This window comes from Cydia fagiglandana, chromosome 6 (assembly GCF_963556715.1).
Source record: "Cydia fagiglandana chromosome 6, ilCydFagi1.1, whole genome shotgun sequence".
Taxonomy (NCBI): domain Eukaryota; kingdom Metazoa; phylum Arthropoda; class Insecta; order Lepidoptera; family Tortricidae; genus Cydia; species Cydia fagiglandana.
In genome coordinates this window covers 10,078,611-10,104,046 of record NC_085937.1, presented here as the reverse complement: position 1 = coordinate 10,104,046, position 25,436 = coordinate 10,078,611, and the positions used below count along the sequence as shown (strand labels likewise).

Below are 25,436 nucleotides of genomic sequence, written 5' to 3'. Positions count from 1 at the left end.
GTTACAAGAGTACAGGCTACAGGCACCTGTAATGCACTGTGAACGGCTACAGGTGTTTTATAAATACACATAAATAATTACAGTTGTAAAGAACCACGATCAATCTCGATTACATGTGAAATCTACAGGTGTGAAGTACATCACTATTTTAAAAAAAACGTGTGTCATAGATACTCGGTTCTCTACTAAATTATGTGTTTTTGTTTGCTGTAAAATATTAATTACTGGAAAAATGGCCAGAAATGAAGGAAAAATCGAGTGGTTGAGAGCGGCGTTCCATGCTAAGGATATACTTTTTGGGCCGTTTTCAGATTCAGATTAAGTTAGATTTAATGAAATATTTACGTAATAAGTAAATAACATGTAAATAAGTAGGTACTCTTTCACATTCTTACATTAAAATGTATCGTTTCGGTAGCGGCTCAAAGATAAATACGGTGTGTATCGAAAATTATGAATAGTACACTTTACCATAATGTGAATGCACTATACTTATATAAAGAGACGAATGCTAATAAATCAACGACAAATATCGGCAATAATCCCTTTCCATTTCCTAGTAGATAAAATAAAACGAATCGTCAATAAAATCAATATCAAACATATTGTCACTTTATTTCCTATTTACTATATAAACTTGGTCAAGCAGATCTTGTCAGTAGAAAAAGGCGGCAAATTTAAATAATGTAAGCGCGAAGGGATATCGTCCCATAGGAAATTTGAATTTCGCGCCTTTTTTTACTGTCAAGATTTGCTTGACCAGCTTTATTTCAGATACATTAACAAAAACTGATAAGGTCAGTGCATGGAAAAGTATGCATGCCCTGGCACAATAAATGGTAATGGTATAATGGTATTGTGCCAGGGCATGCATACTTTTCCATACCAGCAAATCTTGACAGTAAAAAAAGGCGCGAAATTCAAATTTCCTATGGGACGATATCCCTTCGCGCTTACATTATTTAAATTTGCCGCCTTTTTCTACTGACAAGATCTGCTTGACCAAGTTTATTATAGTAAATAGGAAATAAAGTGACAATATGTTTGATATTGATTTTATTGACGATTCGTTTTATTTTATCTACTAGGAAATGGAAAGGGATTATTGCCGATATTTGTCGTTGATTTATTAGCATTCGTCTCTTTATATAAGTATAGTGCATTCACATTATGGTAAAGTGTACTATTCATAATTTTCGATACACACCGTATTTATCTTTGAGCCGCTACCGAAACGATACATTTTAATGTAAGAATGTGAAAGAGTACCTACTTATTTACATGTTATTTACTTATTACGTAAATATTTCATTAAATCTAACTTAATCTGAATCTGAAAACGGCCCAAAAAGTATATCCTTGGCATGGAACGCCGCTCTCAACCACTCGATTTTTCCTTCATTTCTGGCCATTTTTCCAGTAATTAATATTTTACAGCAAAACAAAAACACATAATTTAGTAGAGAACCGAGTATCTATGACACACGTTTTTTTTAAAATAGTGATGTCCTTCACACCTGTAGATTTCACATGTAATCGAGATTGATCGTGGTTCTTTACAACTGTAATTATTTATGTGTATTTATAAAACACCTGTAGCCGTTCACAGTGCATTACAGGTGCCTGTAGCCTGTACTCTTGTAACCTGTAACTTTATAAAACTGGGCCCTGGTTGTCAAAAGATTACTTTTAAAAATAGGGTATTTGACTGCTAGTCAAATTAGTTTCTTTTTTCGAATTGTCAAAACGATTTTGTTACAAGGAATTTATATGAAACACTAGCATGTGACGTCACAATCAAATTACCTAATACTCTTTATAGTTTTATACTGATTTTAAAATAGAAATTCAGTCTAAAAATAACTGCTGTCTACGTTTCTCTATTAATCTTCTGGTGCTTTATTTAATGCATGGTGTTAAATAATTTATTTTAAATACAGTCAAATGCCCTATTCAGTTACCATACCAATACTGACTTTACTCTTTGCCATAAAAGATGTTACCTATGACTTCGTAAATTCATCTAGTTCGACTGTCAAAAGCAGATGCGGTATTGTTTCGACTTTACACCTCTCCTACAATCAATAACTTTTTGGTACTATTTATTACAACTCTAACTCAAACGATTTTTGTTCCACTAACACTTAGTTTTTAATCTTAATTGTTACTAACCATTATGGGATATTGTTGTCTTTCATAAATTGAAATTAAATTGAAATTACTGTACCTACGAAAATAATAAAATGTAGAATACGTTATTTTAAGTAAAAGTGTATGTAAGTTCTACACGAACGTTTCTGCCCTCCTATAAAAATATAAGAGACACATAATTACATTGATTGAACTATTATACTCCGTATAGAACCACCAGAGATTTTTGCGCCATAGCGCCCATAGCAAACTATGGAAGCGGAAACTGCAATTTTGACATAAATGTTGATTTAATCGTATGGCAAACAAGATTCGAGTCGCTTAGTTAATGTTAATAAAAACCTTGCAAGGGAAATCTCCCTCCCTCTCTCTTACTATTAAAGTAAATGATTCTAAATCAAGTGTAATTTAAAGCACTTGACCAAACGACGTCTAATTACCTATTAGATTTCTCTTGGACTTAGGCATCTAGGGCCCATACAATTCGAATAAATAATATATTTCCAAAGTTCATAAATAAGAGCTTATTGTCTAACTTAGCAAATTACCTATTGTTAAGTTTTCTACGGCAATTAGCTAACAATAACGACCTGTTAGATGGAGAGTTAGTCCCGGAAAATGGTATGATAATAATTTTTAAGAAAAAAAAACCGACTTCTTTGGGGGCCGGTGAAAGATTATTGTAGATAGTACACTATGTAGAAACTGAGGTAAAACCACACACTTTTCTACTAGCATTTCGCTTCTGTAATGGCTCCTCTACAGGATGGGCCAACGCCGGCCACTCCAAGGGACGCAGCCTTGCGGTAGAATGAGATAGCAATATTACTTGGTCCCTCTAACGCATAAATGCGTCCCTTGGAGTGGCCGGCGTTGGCCCATCGTGTAGAGGAGCCATAAGGGTCGTAGTTCTAGCCTAACCTAACCCACTTCTCAGATAGCAGTTCGGTTCTGTGAGGATCGCAGTTCGAACCTAATCAAACCCACTTTTCAAGTAGCATTCCGTTTCTGTAAGGCTCGCAGTTTCAACCTGACCTAACCCTTGTTCGGTTCTGTGAGGATCGCAGTTCAAACCTAACCTAACCCACTTAATGGTGCATGCCGTGCGGTGTACGGGGGTTTAAGCGGGAGGGGTTAGTAAGATTGGCATCATCATACTTTATACCTACATTTTATGGTAGGTAATCATAGTGGTTTATTTAGTTAAGGTATCATAATAGTGGTTTTCCGGACCAAGGTCCGGGTCCGAGTCCGAGTCCGGGTCCGAGCCCGGGTCCGAGTCCAGGTCCGAGTCCGGGTCCGAGTCCGGGTCCGAGTCCGGGTCCGAGTCTGGGTCCGAGTCCGGGTCCGAGGCCGGGTCCGTGTCCGTGTCCGGATCCCAGACCGGATCCGAGTCCGGTTCCGAGTCCGGGCCCGAATCTGGATCCGAGTCCAGGTCCGGGTCCGGGTATGAGTCCGAGTCCGGGTCCCAGTCCAAGTCAAAATCGAAATTCGTTATCACCAGACGTGTACCATGCGTCGTTGAAGAGTTCTGTTCTGGTCACCATCAGCAGTTCCACTTCATCAAATGCGACAGTTTTTAATGTAAATGCTTGATTTTATGATGAAAATACAGAAAATTCTATACGTATGCCTTTAAGATTTGAGGAGTTCCCTCGATTCCTTATGGATCCCATCATCAGAACTCGAGCTTGACAAAAGTGTGGCTTAAAAACTTAACTTGTTTAACGAACATAACGAAGAGGAAAAATCGCCAAACGTGAACTATGCGTCGTTGAAGAGTTCTGTTCTGATCATCATCAGCAGTTCCACTTCATCAAATGCGACAGTTTTTAATGAAAATGCTTGATTTTCTGATGTAAATACAAAAATCTCTATACGCATGCCTTTAAGATTTGAGGAGTTCCCTTGATTCCTCATGGATCCCATCATCAGAACTCGAGAATGACAAAAATGTGGCTTAAAAACTTAACTTGCTTAACAAACATAACGAAGAGGACAAATCGCCAACCGTGAACTATGCGTCGTTGAAGAGTTCCGTTCTGATCATCATCAGCAGTTCCACTTCATCAAATGTCACTTTTTTGGATGTATATGCTTGATTCGTTGATAAAAAACCAAAAATCACTATGTGTATGCCTTTAAGATTTGAGGAGTTCCCTCGATTCCTCATGGATCCCATCATCAGAACTGGGTTTTGACAAAAACGGGACCAATCTGTATGCATATACATTCAATCAAAAAAAGAATTTTCAAAATCGGTCCAGTAATGACGGAGTTATGGAGTAACAAACATAAAAAAAAATAAAAAAAAACATACAACCGAATTGATAACCTCCTTCTTTGAGATTTGGAAGTCGGTTAATAACTAAACTAGACGAAATGTGTAGCGTTACAATCACTAAGAGGAAAGGAAGTTAAAATATGTCATTGATAACATGATTTCTGGACAGGGCCAAAGTGATATGGATTAGGCGGAGTAGGTCACTTTCGAGTTCTGTCACGTTTTGAGTAGGTACGTCACATTCTGAGTTCGTCACTTTTTTAGCATAGTAATATTTAAGCGTATAAGTACCTGCACGAACAATGGATACCAGGAATATGACATACACTATACAGAATGTTTTTTTCAGTTGGCATTGAAGGGAAATACGAATCTATAAACGATACGTGACGTTTGGTTCGGATTCAGACTGCAAAATCAATACTGCGGCAATAGTTCCACAAGTGGGACATCCTTTTTTTTTCAACTGAAATGTTTTACTTGCCTGTCACTCTGAACTCCACTGGTGAACAACTGCCAGACGTCCGGATCTATAAATAAGGATAGGTATTAGGTATTAGCAAATTAACTAGTCACGATGCTCTCGTTATTATATACCTACAATTTTCCGGCGCTGGCTCTTAGTCTATATATAAATAACGCGCAACAACTCTTGAAAGCATGCATTTTCTCCACAGAAAATAGTAGGTAGGTCAGGTTACGCACAACTCATCATAACCTTGCCAGACACGCCATGCTTACTTCACGATTGTATAGTTTTCTTTTTTCTGTGGTTTTCTCATTTCCCCACACGTCTCTAGGTAAATGCATAATTTATGTAATAATAAGTCTACGCATTCTCGAGTGCGGATGGATGTGAGAACATAGGAGTCTAGTCCCACCTATATACCGTTATATTACCACCGTTATATTAGATTTATTTATTTATAATTTATTTATTTATTGATCAAATAAGTAACACAGCATTACAGTATAACAGATCCACACAACACAGCAATGAACAGCATTTAGATGCCACGGTGAGGGAGAGGCGAGTACCCATCTGCTACAAATAAATTTGGATACCGTTTTAATACGCAGGAATCCAGGTTTTATCACATAACCTAGCATGTAATCTACCGTTTCCACCAAATAGCCCCTTTACACTGGGGGTGCTGCCTCTGCGTGCCTCCCATATGACACGGGTAGGGGCAGTATAGATACTTTGGATATAGAGTTATTTGGGTTAGAGTTCCGTACCATAAAGGTGGTACGGAACCCTTTAAAACATGAATCATGGTTTTGTGTCTCATGCAGCAGCATGAATTGTGAAATGCTAGATTCATATATCTATTTATACACGATATGTAGGTAGGTATATATATGTCGATACATATCTAAGTACATGCAGCTGTACTAGTTTCAATTTGAGTTCTCTTTTGGAAAGCAAATAATAACTAAAATAGAGCTCTATAATGCAAATCATCATACCATGCAATGACATGTCACCAGTTACAAGTCTGCCATTATAGATGACACGCTCGTGAAGTAACACCCCTTTAGCCCATGGCGCAGGAAATGGACCATAGAAAATGATCTACTTTACGCACTGCATGTCAGTATACAGTAGTTTTCAATGACAGCGTGTTCAATCGTAATCAACGAATGCGAATTAAGGACTTTCTTTTATATCCGCAGAAATGCGGTTTATTTGTAACCTTGATGTGGAAGCCAGTAAAATCATTTGATGGTAGTAGGTACTAAAGAGAATAAATAATAACATAAAACCTAAGCGAGCGACTTGACCTAGTGTTGCAGGCGAGTTGAAAGCGACATTGTCGCTTTAATGGCGGTGGCAGGGAAGGTGGTTGCACAGGCGCACTTCGCCGGCGCGGGTACAGTGCGCTCGCACCTCGCCATGTACACACGCTCGCGTGGCTCACATGGCGCGTCGCCTGACGCTGCTTGCGCTGCTGGCGTGCGCGGTCGTCGCTCGCCGCCTACCTTCTTACTCCTCCTCGGATTCGGAATCGTTGGACCCGTTGGTAATATGGGATGACACAGAGGAGTCCTTCGAGACGACTCCTTTACCGCGCCCGCGTACCCCTAAACCGACCAAAGTGAGACTTAAAAATGATAAAACTGTAAACAAAGACTCAAATAGTGAGAATAAAAGTAAGGTAGTTAAAAGTACAACAATCAACATTGAAAGCCACACAAACTTCTTAGTGACTAAACGGCCGCCTGTTAAAGTGCAGCATAACCGACCCGATTTGGCAACGGGGGTGCAGTACCAATGGATAGGAGGTTCAGACCCAGACGCCTATCGCCAAACTAGCACTCGGCGTCCTACAGTGCGAACCAAGAAGCCGACATCAACGCGTCGTCCTACCCCTGCAGCTCGCAGGACCACGAAGCCAACGAAATCAACCGCAAATAATAATAAAATATGCCCTCCTAATAAATCTGGATGGTTATCTGAGTTTTTTAACACAGATAAAGTGAAGAAAACGCCAAAGAAGCAAGCTAAGCCAAGTTGGTTTATAGGTGGGTAATTCAGTCATATAGAATTATAATTATTATTTAGGAAAAGCTCTACTTTAAATGCTTTCCCAAAACCAAATTTGCCAAGGAAGTTTTGAAGAACAAGTGCCCCCTTTGTATTTGTCATATTTACAGCAAAACATGATTAAATATTAAATACTACTATTTCGCACACAAATTATTAAATAAAATAATAAATATAACTTTAGCATAGAGTTGTACAACAATGATGCGAATACACATCTCGAATATTTTTCATATTTATACCTAAATTCTTAAAACAATTATTGTTATGTTATGTGGGTAAATGTACCAACTTAGTAGTCATGAATGGAAATGTACATATTTTTAAAACGGTGTCATATTATAAACGAGAAATACGTATCTATTTTAGACTAGAAATAAATACCTATTTGTCTAAAACACTGGAAAAGGCATGCCGAGAAAGTAGTGTCAAGGATAGATGTGATTATGGTCTAGGTACGGGTCGTTTCAAGTGACTTTCCGGCTGTTATCGCGTGGCCAATCAGTGAGTTATGCGGAAAATGATCTGCAAACCGCCAGTTGCCGGCGCCTGCGCCCGCGCAGGCTCTCACGCGCTATTACCTGCCTATTTTCCCGCTGTCGGTCTCATCTGTCTCTATCTAAACCTACTCGCTAGACAAAGTGAAACGATGAGGGTTGGCGCGAATTTAAATTGTTCCTGCTCTCGCTCTGGTGGAGATTGCCCCGCCTGCCCCACTGGAGCACCGGTTTTCTACTTTTACATGCGCGAGTCATCTTGTTTAACACTGATTTGTACCACAAATTACTTGAATCATTTATTTCGGGGGACTATACTAAAGTCATAGTCAAGCAATCAAACTAACTACATTACTACAATGTAGGTATTAGGTACTATAGTAAGTATAGTAATATTAGCGTTTTCCCTGTTGCATCCATAAAAAGCTCGAAGACCCGTTTGGCAACCAAACTAATCCCAATGAATTCGACTCCCTTGTGGGTAACAAAGCAGAATTAACGCCCTCGCCACGAGATGCATAAATTAATTTCTCGCCCTTAATTTAGTAGAAAATTACGAGTATATCGAACTGTAGGAAAGTTTTAGCAAAAATAGAACATAATATGATAGAAATAAAAGGTAGAAATAGAGCGCGAGCTGGACCACCAGAGACTAGAGAAAGAAAGGCAATTTCCATTTGAAATTCTTGTACCTAAATATAAGAATATGAAATAAAGTCTACGAGACGTGTAAGAAATTTATTTGAAAAGATGATAGTTGGCAAATAGTTATTTACAGTACATATGGTCCTATTTTCCCGCACTAGTGCGTATATCAAAAGTTTAAAGGACCATATGTACAGTAAATTGATATTTTTCGTCATCGTCACAAGACTGTTACTGTAAAACTTGAAATTATTTTTATTTCCAGGTATTATTTCTAGTATATATAATTGGATTACAATGAAAACCCCTTGGTTTGGAGGTGGGTGGACAAAAAAGTCGAAACAAAAACAACAGAGCACTACCACCACATCGACAACCACTAACGCACCTCTAACAACTTCTACAAGTGGTTGGTTTCAAACGTTGCTGGACTCAGAGGAAGACGACGGCGCGTACGTTGTCAATGAAAGTAAGAACCTAAACAATAAATAGATATCATCAGGTCGGTGAAAAAGTTCTTTCGTATTTTATATTTTAGATGTAAACTGTAAAGTTGTAGTAAAACTCTAAGTATGGTTGTTGGTATGTACTGTTGTATCTGGCTGGTTTTGATACCATTCATTAAGAAAGACTACTTTTAAAAAATAAAACTGATTACCGCCATTTTCCTATTGATTTTCTGTCCGCCAAAATGAGTGAATCTAAGACATTCGATATAGTGCACTGTCCAACGTGGAGGGTAAATGATGGAGGGGGATAATAAATAAATGGGAAACTATAAACGTGAGTATTTCACAATCCATAACTCCCGCTGTAAAAAAGCCTTTGTACTAAAGTACACCTGCATGAAATTAGATCTTTTTCGAGCAAGTGTAATGAAAAGTGCATTTTGAAATTTTATTTCATTAAGGGGTAAATGTTACAGAATACGCAAATTTGTACCTCATAAATCGTGTAGGGCATTACGTTATAGGCTTAAAGGTACCTTTTTTATAGGTACCACACGAATCTTTCAGCCAATAAGTAAAAAAATTTAGACCTAGATTTTGAAGTGTTAATTAGGTATGCATCCGCCACATAGCCCTGAACTTGCACACTCACATTTCCACCTGTTTCGGTGTCTTCAGAATTATTTGTAGTGTTAGAGGTAACGTCACGAGATGACCGCCAAAACTACTTGTCGCAGTTTTTTGAGCAGAAGTCCCAAGACACAAGTGCTACAGCAATGGGATAAGTCACTACCTAAAAAATGCCAACAAGTTATCGAGGAAAATGGCACATTATAGGAAACGAAATACAAACTATGTTAAAAATGTCTTTCTCTTGTTGAATTTCTGTATTAGGTACATAGGTACGAAAAAACTTTTTCCCCGACCTATTAAAATGCAATCCGTGCACATACATTGTAATACGAAAGTAAAAACAAACCTAATCGATTCTGTGCATCTCACTTTCTTCTGATGTAATTGCTTTTAGATCGGACTAGATTAGTTGGCCATCTCTACTTAGACATGGTCGATAAGGACATAACAAGCCCGTACTTACTTTAAAAAAAATATTTTCAATTAGCACATTTCGAAATACTAAATTACCAATTCGAATTGGTCCTTATAGCTAGTATCTACGCCTATCGGTTGTTTTATATTACAATATTAATAGTCTAATTTATTTTCGACAGAGAAAAAGCCGGTCAAGAAGTCGTTGAAGAAAAATTACAAAGGTTTTCAACTACTGAGAGCGTACCCAGACGCTCAGTGGAAAGTTCGCGAGATGCTGGACTTGCAAGAGGAGGCACAGGGGTCGGACCTCATGTGGTGGACTCCGCCCTCGCTAAACGGATCAACCGACCTGCTGGTCCCGCCAGACCTCCTCGCCGACGTCAAAGATCACATGAAATCCTCGAAAATAGACTTTGATGTAGTTATTTGGGACTTGCAGGTACATATATATATTATGATAATAACTTTTACTGTTTTAATGTAGGTACGTACGTACATACATATACAAGTCTTTAAAATGATTTTAAATGAATGAATTAGATGGCATTAGGTATTAGAAGAAGGAAGTTCCAAAATGTTCTGTGTATCGTTTTATAATGGCGTCAAACAACAAGGACCAAATAGACCAATCTATTGGTGGATATCTAAGTTAATCTATGGGTGTAGTTAAGGCCAAGATAACTCTGCAACAATTTTGATAGTTAGCATAGACTCTTACTGTGTTACTTATATGTCATAATTTCATTGAAGTTCGACGTTTAAAATAACACTTGCACAGTCTGGGCTATTAAAATCGCTGCAGACTTATATTGGTCTAACTCTAGTCGTTTCCGAAATTGGGCGGCGGTACATATGCATAGGTCGTCTACTTAAGATTCAGTGACTTAATGTATACCTACATATATCTTCTGGGGTTTAATATTATTAGGGGTTTAAGTACCTCGCTGTTCTTACGATAGAAAAGATTCTTTAGAATTAAATCATCTTGTTAATATTTCTGTGTCACAGAAAGCGATAACATATGAAAATCCCAGACTGTCAAAGAAGCAAAGACTGGAGTTGGAACAGCTGCGAGGGCACCCGATGACTTGGCGTCGATACCATCGCTACGCTGACATTCTGCGTTACTTGGAGTACTTGCAGCATCACCATGCCGACCTCATCGAGCTTGTGCCCTTGGGGCGATCTTCCGAGGGACTACCATTGGTAGCTGTGAAGGTACTGAGACAAACAGGGTTTTATCCATTATAGACACACTATCTGCCTACCTGTACCTACCTACATTACTAATATAGTCGTATTATACATATATTAATATCCTTGTTTATTCTATCATCACCACGTAAGACCTAAAATGTTCTTCCATTTATTCAGATTTCACTTCCATCGAATGAAACTCAATCGGCGGGAGCAAAATCTAAGGATCCTAAAAAGAAATGGCAGTTGCGTTCTCGAATGAAGCCCGCAGTGTGGCTTGAGGCAGGAGCTCACGCTCGCGAGTGGATTGCGCCCGCCGTTGCTACTTGGATTCTCCACGCACTAGTTGAAGGCGAAAAGGGCCTAGGTAATTACTATCAAAGTAATGTAGATAAAGAAAGAAGAAACAAATTCTGATGGAGCCCAAAAGGCACGGCCGCCTTCACTGCGACCCCGAAATCCGGCCCCGCTTAAATGGTATCACTAAAGGGTCTAGTACCTAGGAAGACACCTATTAACACATGTGACCGAAACCGTCTAGGTCTCATCTGATCATCAATCTAAGACATTAGTAGTTAATTATAAGTTGGCGAACATATCAGATTATGATTTCACGCTTAATCCATGCGTTCTATAAATAGTAGGTATTCATTTATAATTTATTAAAAATCATTGACCTGTACATTAATATATTATATAATATATTAAAAAATAGCGCTCCAGTCGCTTAAATATAGTTCATACTTAGAGAAACGTAAGGTATGCCAAACCGTTTGTACATGTTTTATGTAAAGATCGCTATCGTGTGCACCAATGTGTGTGTGTACTTCAATGATAATCTAGGTAATTAATGATAATTTTACGAGCTAAATTAGTGTTTAGCTCTGCGGTTATTCAGTTTTTATATTGCTTGCCATATTAACTCATTTAATGGTAAGAAACTAGAAAAGATAGATAGTTAAACCATTTATTAGTTTTCCACAATACACACATATTATTATGTTCGTAACTGAGATTCTACTACAAGTGACTGAAGTGACACAAAAAATAGATTGAGTGTGTAGGTATATTAAATTCTTACATATTTCTTGTGTGAATTAATGTTTTATCGGCATATATACAGTAAGATATTAAATATCGACACGGATAAAGTGTCAAAAATATGTACACACTAATTTAATGTAGGCAGACATTATTAGGCGATGTGTAGGTATAGGTGGTACCTACATATTTTTGGCACCTGTTCATGTCGATATTTAATAACTTGATTGTATCTACCTCTATGTCTAGGTAGACTTCTTTTCATTTCACGTACTCGTATGTCGAAAACTGATTTTGTTCTTTTTATTGCATCAGGTGCAGAGCTCGACGTACTCAAACAGGCCGACTTCTACATAATGCCAGTGTTAAACCCAGACGGCTACGAGCATTCCCACACGCACGACCGACTGTGGAAGAAAACGCGGTCTCGGCTTCAAGACCAATCTGAGGACTATTATATCGGCTGGTTAGTACGGAACCTTATACAATGATTTTTACCTAACACTAATAAAATGGTGATAAAATAAGTGGGCTTAATTGTCCAAGTACCTACTATGACGGGGCTAGGATGTTTCCAGTCCAAAACACTATTTCGGGAATAGTCAAGTAACTCACGTAAGCTGTGTATTTAAATAGTGTCAAATTCTTGTTTTTTTGGTAGGTATAGATTCGAACCTTTAATGAATGAATTCCATTCACAATAATATGTCCATGCGCTGTACATTTTTGGCATATTATGTGTGTAGCGAAGTATATTTTATAACTACATAATTATATGCATACATTTATCTTAAAATGACTCGTTGCCAATGCCAATAAAAGTAGCTACAAGACCATAAGGTAATTCTGCCGTGGCCGCGAAGTTTTCTCTTTAGTGGAATATGTGGCGATGGCACCATTTATATAACTGTTTCTTACCGGACACTGTTCCTTATCTTGTTTCAACAAACATAAACATTGAACTATGTTTATATAGACCAATCCCACTAAACAGGTTGAGAGCGCTGGCCGCTGGAGGCAGAGGCATTAAGGCGTATGGCTTCAAAACCGGAAGTAGTGGGTTCAATACGAAACCTCGACTCATGCAAATATGTTACCTACTTGGAACTGATATTTCACACGGGGATACAGAATATGATTTTATAATAATATCTAATAGTCTCCCCTCTGGCTTGGAAGCTTAGATAGCAATTGCCTTCGAAAAGACCAGAGAACCCGAATAACTACGAATCCACGTCTATTGTTTTGGAACCCGCACGTTTAACTGCTACAACACCGGCTCTCAAATTTCATCATTATATGTTTAGCCGTTTTTGCTAGAACGAGTAACAAACATACATCCTAAACACATCCTCTTAAACGATTACAGTTAAAGAATACCTACCTTCCACTTATTTACATTTATGGAACCATAATGGACAAATTTGTATCCAAAAAGGGCAAAAACGCTTGGAACAATTGTGAGACGCAATACACATTGGACAATTGGACAAAGATATTGGATAGATGGAATATTACGAGTACCCTAAGCAAATCTTAGAAGATATATGAACAAACTTTACAGAGATAAATTGTATACTTACTGGTAGATCCTCGTACAATAGATAATATCCATAACTCAGGCATAAATAGGCATTCGTGAGGAACACACCACTAAATGCTCTTACCAGGATTTGAACCCTTGGCTTACAGCTTCGTAGGTCGGGCTAATACTAGTGACTTGGCTAGGAGGCTGTTAAATTAGGTAATAACTAATAAATCACAGGTTTTTCCTTAGTTATGGAGGTTCTGTTTTGAAAACCACTATAAACTGCGCTATATTTAGTACATGTTTAAGTAGTTGTCGTTCTCTTTAACAGGTTTCCATGGAATTGGGGGCGCACAGATTGTGTTGGAGTGGACGCTGACCGCAACTGGGATTACCATTGGGGAGAAAAGGATTCTTCACGAGACCCTTGTGCGGACAACTACGCTGGACCCCATCCCTTCAGCGAGCCTGAGACCAGGGCCGTCTCTGAGTTCTTGGCTGAGCACAGGGGACAGATAAAGGTAATCATAGAAATGAAAAGGCTGTTATAACGGGGACCGCGTGTTACGTGTAAGTATACTGTGCAAACGGAGAAAGCAAACGGAACTATCGCGGGGGTAAAAACAACTAAACCTATTTACTCAGAGAACTAAACGATGGACCCTCCGGTGAAATAAATAAAGTAATAAACATAGGTAAAGCTACTGGGTATAAAAAATACTCGTACCATCAATTAGTAACGTAAAGTCAATTGAATTCTGTTTGCAGGCTTAGGTAGGTAGGTATTTATTGTAAACGTCTTACACTAACAGCTGATAAAGTTATTGAAGAAATAAGTAAGTCAACGTAATCTGTTACTAGCATAAAAGATACATGTTTAACTACTTAAACGAACAAACGATAGCGCCATATCTTTCACCTTTCTTGTCTGTAATTAATCCCGCTCGTATAGTTACGGTTTTCTTTTACTGACTGGTAGTAATTATCTGATGACTGACGTTTTCCAGTAGCTTCGACGTCGTTTGCAAATCATTTCATGAAAGTATTTAAATGTAGCTCTTGCAACTTATCTTATCCTAAATAACGAAAATAAAATGTTAATATTAAAAGGTACGTAACGTACGCACAAAATGGTTTCATTTACTTATGCAAATGAAACGAACTATACAATTATTGTTAATGTTTAAATTAAGTACCTGACTATACTTAATAAGATTCTGATATACTGATCGAACCTATGTTATAGCTATAACATTTTCTACTTATTACTACAAAGATATAATCGGAGAATCTAAAAGTTGATGGTTGATTGGTTTGATCAGCCTTTTAATTGGTTACTCGCATTAGTCGTATTAAATAAGCTTCAATCAGCCATTTAACCTTTTTTTGGAACAGAACCCTAGAAATCAGAAGTTCAAACATCATAGTCATTATCCAGTTCTGTAACTTGGAAGAAACGTTGCCAGGAAAGGGATAGGTAGGTAGTAATTTTTTAATTGGTTTCAGGTGTACATCAGCCTACATGCGTATTCGCAGGCATGGCTGGTGCCGAGCTCGCACGCTCACGCGCCGTTTGCCGACGATGGCGTGCTGGTGGAAATGGGCAAGCTGGCTACCGCTGCGCTCGCTGATATGTACGGCACTAAATATCAGGTAGGTACGCTTGTAGGACGACGACGAGTTAGTGAAGATAGGCAACTGACTAGTCTGGCCACCCAAGTACTTTATCGAGGCAGGGAAGCGAGATTAGTGCCGAGTTGGCTTTGGGCGGCGTGTTGGTGGAGATAAGCGCTGGTACAGTCAACGGTAAAAATATCGGTGTAGACAACTAACTCAAAAATATGTGCCATAGTTTTTAATTCACTGACATAAGAGTTATGGGACATATTTTTGAAATGATTTGTACACCCATATTTTTACCGTTGACTGTACTGAATATATATACGTAGTAGGTACGTACCTACTACACTATATTTTACACGTCAAACCAACTGGCAGCCAGTCAGATAGCTTAGGTGTTCGGACCGCCAACCAGCGCCATGGCACCTGAGATTCTAAGAACATGTTTTCTACTTCAGGTCGGAACAGCAGCCGAGATTCGGCAGCCGGCTTCGGGAATGTCGCACGACTGGGCAAAAGCGCGCGCCAACATCAAATTCGCCTACCACGTGGATCTGCGCGACTCCTTCGGGCCCTACGGTTTCCTACTGCCTGGCTCACAAATAGTATCCACGGCCCGCGAGACGTGGCAGGCTGTCAAAGCTATTGTAGATAATTTAAGCCCTGGATCATAAAATACAAACTTACTAAAAGTACTATTAAAATTGCTTGTCATTACAACGTCATTTGACAATTACAAGACAACTTTTTCCCATGTTTCAGAAACTAGATAGGTACTTTGTAGAGAACTAGGTATAAGTATACATGACGAATTGTTTCCACTTTTATTTTTGTTAGTACTAAGTAGGTACAAAGCGTCAAATTCGTAATGCTTAGGTGAATTAAACTCAACTGGCTATTTGATGTGCGGTCTAGACAATTCAACTTTGTGACCTAGTGGAAGAGATTAGCCTTAATGTACCAGGCATAAGCATTTAACTTGTTGTGAAAATGGCATTAATATAATAATTATAAAATTGTTTGTGAATTATCGTTTTATTATTTTGATAGCAGGAAGCTATTAATTATTACTTAGTGACAAACTGTTGGGATATTTCTATATGCGTAATAAGTAGGCCAATTATATAAGCTACTTAATTTAAGCCCCACTTTCATCTTGAGATCTTGACATGTAATCTGGGAGAAAATGCAATCAACGTTGTCAATGTAGTCATTCACAAAAGGATGATTTCTAATGACATTTGTCACACCAACAAAATGATTATTAGATTTAATGACTGTACGCCCATTAGATAGGTAGGTATGATATATAACAGTTATTTACGATTCACGTGCGAAAATAGGAAATACGCAACGAGTGGCGAATTTTAAAACATATGCACAATAATATAGTAATTTTATACATTTCGCGTTTGCGTTAACCCTTTATAAGGCATAAGGGTGTCAGGAATTATGCAAAATTGAATCCTATCACTATGAAATAAAGTTCAAAACCAGGTGGGAAATATATTCCCTCTGCCTTATAAATGCTTAAATCCGGTAGTTCTGAATTTTTGCAGACGTGTTTATGATGTTGGCCCAATGAATAATACAAGTTGGTGACTTCGAGCGCTGAACGCAACTTTGTCAAATATCGAAAAATCTGCGAAAATTACGGTTTTCTTTTAGATTTGGGCGATTATAACCCTAAAGGACTAGTTTTTGATATTATCTTCCTGAGACGTTTTTAAAGAAGACTAAATTTGCTACAATACGAGATTACTGTCTACTGTCTCTGTAGATTGAATAGTATTCGAGATAAAGGCTTTCAAAATTTAGATATTTTTGAAATTGAGCTCGTAAGCTAAGTGAGTGCAGTGAGTATGCACTTTTGACTCAGGCGATGCCGCTTGGCACGATTGTTCGTAAGGTCAAACAAAGCTGATTTAGCCCAGTAGCTACGAGATCGTACCGTGCCTACCCCCCAAAAAGGGAGGGGAAAGACTCTAAACCGCGTTTAAATCGTTTAAATATAGATTTAAACGCGGTAGAACTTTTCTAATTTTGCTAACGAGGTTTATATGTATATTCACGGCAGCCCTAGGCTGGAGTGAATAATAGACTCGAGTTTGCAAATATTTTACCCCCAGAGTTATACACAGTATGGTTTTTCATAATACTTGCAAAGAAAAAACTAAATTTTAAGCGAAATAATTCTTAAAATACGAATTAGGAAATAGGAATAACTTACCCTTTTATGAATTCGGCACCAACACGGCATAAAAGTAAGTATCTGAAATGATTAAAAACAATGTTAGACAAGGAACCCGCTTCTTTTATTTATTTATTTTTTTGTTTTTAGACGTCCCACAGTTTTAAGATTTTTAAGTAACCCTTATTTTATATAAATATTTGATCAGAGAGGCTGTTTACCTCTCAACTCAGCATAAATTTCAAAAAAAACCATCAAAATATGTATGTTCTAATGGCTCCTCTACAAGTCTACACCATCGGCAATGATGGTCCATTACAGAATGGGCGATGATTCCATCGTGTGGGACGCGCACAATCATCATCAATTGACCGCCACTTCCTTTGATGTTTGCCCAAAAACCGACAGAAGGGCGATTACGCTCCATCATCACTGATCATGGGCCACTGTAGAACATTAAGCCCTCCACACGATCGGGATCACCTGCAATTGCCCATCATGGCCAATGGTGTGGAGCAGCGGTTGGCAACCTGCGGCCCGAGTGCCGCCTCAGATGTAATAGTGACAAACGACAATGTCTCATAAAGTCATAAATATGTATTAACAAAGTACGGCCCGCGTCACCTCCGTTAACTACTATGTAGCTTGGCTGCTAAAAGGTTGCCGACCGCTGGTGTAGAGGAGCCATTACAAAACGCGTGACCCAATGTCACGACGTGACGGTAGAAGGCACTCAAGGCTGGGGTAACTTCTTGAGGGTGAATTTAGGTACACTCAGCAACAAATATAGTGACGTCCAAAGTGGCCAAGTATGTACCTATAGTTGGTCAAACTAATTTGTCAGTCAATAAGAACCAGGATAACTATACTCATCCTTTTCTTTTGGGTGCTAGTACTAGTGTAAGACAAAGGTAGTATGATTCTCTCTGTCTATGATTGAAATGAGACAGTTCTCTGACAAACTATAGGTACCTATATCGGAAAGTATTCCGCGGAAGCAAGGTAACCAAGGTGTGTTACGATAAACTTGGCCTCTTTGGCTGTCACTACTTATTTGATGCTGACTGTACATCTTTGAGCACACAACTCACGTTTCCATAGATAGGTACATGGTAATAGTTCTACCTACACCTACATGGTAATAGTTCATTTTATTGCAAGTGTGCAAAGTGTGTAATTATTAATCATTACGAGTCCTGAGATGTCTTTCATGAGACGTAGGCGACATTTGCAAAAAATCACAAAAAAAAATTGCTTAGGGTGGTAGTGGTACTGGTGTTCCACCTGTCCCATTTCTTTGTACAATCACCTGCACTAATATGTTGCACAACGAGCGCCGCAAAAACATCTGACACGACCTTATTTGTAGAGCCATAAGAGCGTGTCACATATTTTTGCGGCCTTCGAATAGTAACATATTATTGCAGGTGATTGTACAGTGTGTATTTTGTCTCACATTTTGCTTAATGAGAGAGTGAGACGCAATGACTGAAATCTCTACCTATGTAACTTAGTTATACATATGTTTAATTTAAGATTCTAGAGATATGTATGTTTGTTTATGATACTGACTATGTATTAACAGTATTAAGTGTCTTGGCATCCTGCAGCTGTAAATTTAAACCTAGTGTTTGTCTGAATAAAGAATTACACTTACAGCACTTACGGTTACGAATTTTCCTTTGAACTTCAAAGCACTATAGCGATGATAAATCCATTGCAACAATAAATCACGATAACTCATTTTATGCAATAATGTCACTTAGTTGAAATTTAAGATGAATTAGATTTTTATACAGCCCGGTGTCGTCATTATAAAATTTTGAACATTAAAACGTAGTGATTATAATATTCTCTTTGATTCAAATCAAACTCTTTGGTGCATGTGGACATGACGTGAACGTTCGAATATATGTATTTTTAAAACATTTGGATAAGAAAAAAGCAATACTTCGCACAAACGAACTTTGCTAACGCTAAACACCTACGTGAAGTAGCACTTTTTGAATAACTGCAATAAAAATGAGTGATGAATAAATAAGTATGGTGAGTGACTGAATTAAAATGTAAAAAAAATACATTAACTTTAATCAAGATATCATCAAGATGTTTGGTTTCTGAACGTACACCGGTGTGACAGATGTCAAAATCTGACATTTTTATATTTTGATTTTTGATAAATATACACGAGCACCTAAGCCGGGCCGGGTTCAATTTCGTTTCAACTTAGAATTTTCAATTAATTCAGTAATATATAATGGCAGAGAACGATTCAGACGAAGTTCCAATTATCGCCAACGATACAAAAATAAATCCAAATGAGTTTGACGTAGCTGTAAGTGCAATGCTAATAGGATTGGGAGGTGAAAAGTATCTCGACGTCTTTCGGTAAGTACTTAACTACATAATAGCATAATATTATCCATAAAAACTATCTACGCGGCAGAAAAATCCGGGTTATTGAAATTAGTAGCCCACAATAAGTAGCCAAGTAATATTATTACAGGACTAACAATATTGGACAGTCAACTCTAATTGAACTGAGTGATGAAGATTTAATCAAATTTGGAATAGATGATCAAGACATAAGAACAAAAATTTTGGAAGAAGTAAAAAATTTGCCGCTGTACCAAGAATTACAAGTGTAAGTATCTACAAAAAACATTTTATTCATTGACATAATTATGTAGACTAGCACTTGCAGTAAACAAAACACTTTTGGCATAAGTAAGCAGTAGGCTTACTACAATGCCTAGCTTAATATTAGACTTAGTGTATCTAACCAATTTTTTATAATGTATTTGTACTTGCAGGTGTGAGACCCGGCCATGTCTAGGTCCAATAGAAATAGTTGATATGCTGGAGGAGAGCTCTCAACACTTGTATAGAATTTACCTGAGCATGTTAGCTAATACCCTCGCATTGAAGAAAGCAGATAACTTGCCCGACTGCCTCCTTCACAAAGAGAAGCATGCTTCTGATATTGCTCTGGCAACATTGAGTGAAATGACTACAATTTTGAACTCTATGGACATAGCACTTCATGCAGAGTTTAAGGTATTTTCAAACTGAACAATACTTATATAAAACTAGTTTTTATAGCTATATCATTGAGAGAGAATTTGAGAAAATGAGTCTAAAAACCAGGTCTCTAATGTTTTTTTAGAATTGCTTCTTGAAGTTGTCTTTCTATAAAAAAATATTTTATTCTTTTGTCTTTGTGTATTTAACTATCACATGTTTCATTTGTTTTAGACCTTGAGAAAAGAGTCCAATAAAACCAATAAAAAGAAACTGGCTGTGGGAACTGTCGGGAGTATAGCCATAGCTGTGTTAGCTGTTCTATTTTTTAGATCTATAAAACAACTTAAACAATAAGTGTTTAAGATTCAGTATGTAGCTTAAGCCTCTTTAATAAGTGTTTTCATGTTAAACTTAAAAAGTTCTTACAAGCATTGATGGTAAAAAATCTTAAAACATGATAGTAGGTATGTTATTGTACTGGTTGAAGTTAATCTACCTCTTATTTTTGCCATAAACATATCAAAGATGAACTAATGTGATTAGTAAAATGTGAATGTGAATATTGAATGTTTCAGTTCAATAAATGTTTATTTATAGTCAATCATGTGTATCAACTCTTAATCAACCCTATGCAATGAATATATGTATGTATGTGCTCAGCAGTGGGACGTATATAGGCTGAAATGATGATGATGATGTTGACTGACTGACATGACTCAAACCATAACTTAAGCCATCCAGTCACGGAGGTATATTATCTGTCCCAATTTCTCAAATATATGTATATCTTTGAAAGTTTAGACGTCTTTGACCATATTCTAACACATCTATTGTAACGCCTCGGGAGTGATTTATCTTCATGGAGAGCTTGGTCACTCTTTCTTCAGTACCTATTGACAACTATTTCAGACGGGCATGTTCAAAAAAATAAAATAGGTCTATTTCCGCCCTGCACAATCACTAACTGACGACCCAATTATTTCGACCTCACCAATTAAAAAGTATAAGGTATGTAAACGATGAGCCAGCGTGCAGCGAGCGGCTGGTGTTTGAGCGGGCGCCCGTGACGTCACGATCGGAAGCGCCCGGGGCCGCGACCGGCCGGCCGGTAGTCCCTGCGCCGCTTATTGCTTGCCCGCCGCGCGAATTGAAGCGCGTGTCCGCTCCTCGACCCGATCAGGCCATGTCCTGCCTTTCGAACGTGACTAATCCCTAAAGTGCAATAAGTTTGGTGCGACATTATGAAAGTTTTTTTGACAGTGTGCTTTATTGCGTGTTTGATAGTATTAAGTGTGCAAGAGGACTCGGAACCAGGTATGTTGTATTGTGTATTATATTATTTGAAAAACACTTGGTATTTATACATATATGGTATTGTTTATTACAAATGAAATATACTTATTATACCTAAAAGTTTGTGTCCAAATAAATATAAATCGTGCACTAAGTATATAAAAAACGAAGGCAATTTTTCTTTTGTTTTTATTACATTTGGATACATCTTTACAAACCAAAAGAGAAATATTAAGGATAAGGTAAATTGAAAAACCGGCCAATTGCGAGTCGGACTCGCGTTCCAAGGGTTCCGTATATTACACAATTTTTAACAAAGTATTTTTTATGTGAAACGTGAGTGAAATCTCTTTAAAAAATCCGTAGGGGTCGGGTCAAAAACTGTAATTAAGTCCGACTCACGCTTGACTGTACATTTCTAATAGGTTTTCCTGTCATCAATAGGTATAGACCTATTTTATGTATTTTTTTCAAAATTTTAGACCTAGTAGTTTCGGAGATAAAGGGGGGGGGGGATGATATTTTTTTGCCTATTTTCTTGAATAACTTCTAAACTATTTATTCGAAAATTATAAAAAAATATATTTGAGATCCTTACAATAAGCTCTTTCATTTGATATGTAACATGATATAGTATGAAAAAAATTTTTTTTTTAATTTTCTCATTTACCCCCCAAAAGTGGCCCCCATGTTTAAAATTCATTTGTTTACGTTACATGTCCGTATTTGGGTCACAAACTTACATATGTGTACCAAATTTCAACTTGATTGGTCCAGTAGTTCCGGAGAAAATCGGCTGTGACAGACGGACAGACAGACAGACAGACGCACGAGTGATCCTATAAGGGTTCCGTTTTTTTCCTTTTGAGGTACGGAACCCTAAAAAGGTAAGTAAGTAAGTTTTTTTTATGAGCTAGATGCATTTACTCCGCGGATGCGTTCTCTCCTATCCGATTTGGGAATGTGCGCCATGGGTACAAATCAAATTAGGTACTTACCTACTTCATCGCTCTTTTTAAAAGTAGTAAATAGTGATCCTGACATTACCAAGTCCAAGTTAAAGTTTTAAAAGAATCTTCGACACTTGTGTCTTATGTTTTTTTTTTTATTCTAATTCCCGCCACATACCTTTGTGATTAAAACTTATCTGAATGCACGGAAATATCACGCTGCAGGTACTAAATTCTATAAGGTGTTCTTGATCAGTCTGAGCCAACCTATATACTTAATAGGTATTCTTTCTTCTAAAGGTTGATTCCCCACATTGCAGTAGATATAATTTTATACCTACCTATCTATTAGCTCATTACCGTATTCTACAAGTACGATACCCAGTAATCAGGATGAAACTTACCTTATGGAATTGGTCATAACTTTCAGTGGTAGCGGTGGCGAGGCACAGCGCGGAGCTACCGTGTAACGTGACCGCAAAACACCGGGACGACGAGCTACTTGTGGTCGCCTGGTACCGCGACGGCTCCAACACTGCTTTCACAAGGTACCTACATTACAGTGATATTTCAGTGGTAGCGGTGGCGGGGCACAGCTGTGCAAGTTGGGGAAAGATTCCAAAAAGTTGAAATTGCACAGGAAACAAAATAACTTTCATTTTGGAATTTTCGATTCCCATACAAAATATGAGAAGTTTCCGAAATTTTTCCATGTGGAAATTCATAATTTTCGAAGCTTTCCGACGGTAGCTATAGTTACCTTATAGTTAGTTACCACAGCGCGGAGTTACCCTGTAACTTTACCGCGAAACGCCACGACGACGTCCTATGTATGTAGGTACTTGTCGTTTGTTGTCGCCTGGTACCACGAGGGATCCAACACGGCTTTAACAAGGTGTAACCTAGAGGTACGAGTATTTCAGTGTACGGTGGCGTAGCATAGGGTGAGCTACCTAGCTTACTAGGTACCTTTGTAACGTGATCGCAAAATACCGCGATGGTTGCGGTTTAGATGTGTGCGACTAAGTAATAGATCTCTATAACTATATAGGAGCTACCAACGTGCGCCATCAGTGTACCTAATAATCGCATTACATAATTACCTAAGTATGTAGATAGCTGCTGCTATACCTGCCTACAGTGCCTACCATCCTAGAAATTTCGAATTAGCGTTATGATCAGTTATGAATGTTATGATTTAAAAAAAAAACACATAATGCCTGTAACTAAAATATTATTTCCTTTTATATGTAACAGTTATGACAGACGAGGGAAAAGCAAGCGCTTGGCAGCGGAGGCCGAGCGCTACCAGATGATAGTGGCAGAGGATGAGCACCGGTTGGTGATTCCTGACGTGTCGCCTGCCGACGCCGGCGCCTACCAGTGTTCCGTGGAGTTCGCGCGCAGCCCGTCCACCACCACTTATGTACTACTTCATGTTATCGGTGAGTCAATGAGTATTGATATTGAGAGGATGAGGAAGAATCCCCGATCCCCCTGTCGATGTTGCTCGTCTGGCGCGGCGCATACCAGTTTTCCAGAGTCGATAAGTGCTAGAGACGATATTACTCGTACAGGTAAAGAAGAATACCTACCTACTGACCTAGAGCTGTGCGTTTTCGAGAACGTTCTCCGTTTACTATGGGAAGTATTGAATGGCAGAACTCTACTCTCACCAAGCTAATAACTTTCTACGAACTTGGCAGTAAGAACGCAAAGACATATCCTTATAAGCTCCACAGTTGGCGTGTAGCACTTGACATGGAAACTTAGCGTGATCCGACTGTACGTTGAAAATGAAAATGAAATGAAATGAAAATGAAAAAATCTTTATTTGCATAAAATATGGTATAACAAGGTGTTATTGGAAATATATTCCCGTACAGAAACATATTTTGCTGGTTAAGCATGCAAATATTATCTTGAAGCTATTAATCTAATAGGTAGGTACATTGTTAACTTAAAACTAATATTTCTATTTAATGCTAGGTATTACATATCGAACAACTCACTTACAGAGTAAAACACCTGTTTTTTGAGCCAACGATACAGCTGTGCTTTAAACGGGTTTAGAGGCAGGGGTTTGATGTTTTCCGGAAGGGCATTAAATATTTTCATACATAAATAATAACTATTTTTCATAAAAAGGGAACTATTCGGAATAAAATCTAATACAAGTTTATTGGGATATCTCGTGTATCTATTGTATACGTCTTTGGCCTTTTTGAATAGATCTGGATATTTTTTTACAAAAACTGCTGCCTCAAAAATGTACATGCAAGGTAGTGTCAAAATTTCATGTTTTTCGAATAACGGTTTACATGATTCCCGTTGACCTACCCCACACATTGCTCTTATACATTTTTTTTGGGCTATAAGTGCCCTGTTTATGTCACTGCAGTTACCCCATAAAAGAAGGCCATACCTTAAATTTGACGCAATACATCCGTGATATGCCATCAGTACTGTACTCCAAGCTGAAATGCTACGCAATCTTCTCAAAACATATGCGAATTTGATAAGTTTTTCACACACAGTATCTACTTGGTTTTTCCAATTACAGTTTTTATCAACAGTAATACCTAAAAATTTAGCTGTATCTACTTCATTAATTTGTGATTCATTATAAGCGATTTTACCTTTATTTTGTGCGTTATGAAATTGGATGTATTGAGTTTTATTAAGGTTAGAGTCTGGCTACTGAAATTTTACCTAAATTTTTGGCGGGAAATTCAAAAAATCTTGGGCTGGTCACACTTTGTGTAGTAGGAATTATAGTTTTGATACTAGACAATATTTTTGATATTCTGTGCACAAGTAAGGTACCTAAGGAAATAAGTGAAATAAACGTTTACGTGCACTCAAAGTCAGCTCACATAATTTGTACCACTATTTAAAGTACAGTCAACGACAAACGCATATGTTTACGTTGCAATATTTAGATTTTATAGATATTTTTCAGCACTTT

The 25,436-nt window shown here is 37.8% G+C and overlaps 3 protein-coding genes across 4 annotated transcripts in view; all 3 read left to right on the top strand.

Moving 5' to 3' along the window:
* Positions 1 to 6,261: 6,261 nt before the first annotated feature.
* On the top strand, positions 6,262 to 16,037 carry LOC134665153 (carboxypeptidase A4-like). 2 transcript variants are annotated; one of them, XM_063521998.1, is made up of 9 exons: positions 6,262 to 6,961; positions 8,391 to 8,594; positions 9,804 to 10,063; positions 10,633 to 10,842; positions 10,999 to 11,188; positions 12,178 to 12,328; positions 13,722 to 13,911; positions 14,897 to 15,043; positions 15,469 to 16,037. In XM_063521998.1, exons 1-9 carry the CDS (start codon positions 6,358 to 6,360, stop codon positions 15,682 to 15,684), a joined length of 2,172 nt encoding a protein of 723 aa, XP_063378068.1. In that variant the 5' UTR covers positions 6,262 to 6,357; the 3' UTR covers positions 15,685 to 16,037. The 2 variants fall into 2 exon arrangements, with proteins under 2 accessions (XP_063378068.1, XP_063378069.1); XM_063521999.1 differs by having other exon boundaries at positions 6,263 to 6,949.
* Positions 16,038 to 19,375: 3,338 nt separating this feature from the next.
* Positions 19,376 to 20,735, top strand: LOC134665583 (uncharacterized). The gene is made up of 4 exons (XM_063522552.1): positions 19,376 to 19,589; positions 19,708 to 19,845; positions 20,015 to 20,258; positions 20,457 to 20,735. The coding sequence occupies exons 1-4, from the start codon at positions 19,459 to 19,461 to the stop codon at positions 20,577 to 20,579; spliced, it is 636 nt and encodes a 211-aa protein (XP_063378622.1). The 5' UTR covers positions 19,376 to 19,458; the 3' UTR covers positions 20,580 to 20,735.
* A 419-nt stretch (positions 20,736 to 21,154) lies between these two features.
* Positions 21,155 to 25,436, top strand: part of LOC134665150 (uncharacterized) — a 29,389-nt gene continuing 25,107 nt past the window's right edge. Inside the window, exons 1-3 of the mRNA XM_063521996.1 lie at positions 21,155 to 21,539; positions 22,899 to 23,016; positions 23,726 to 23,913. Of these exons, the coding sequence (XP_063378066.1) occupies positions 21,467 to 21,539; positions 22,899 to 23,016; positions 23,726 to 23,913 (379 nt within the window). The 5' untranslated portion in view covers positions 21,155 to 21,466. The remainder of the gene's footprint in view (positions 21,540 to 22,898; positions 23,017 to 23,725; positions 23,914 to 25,436) is intronic.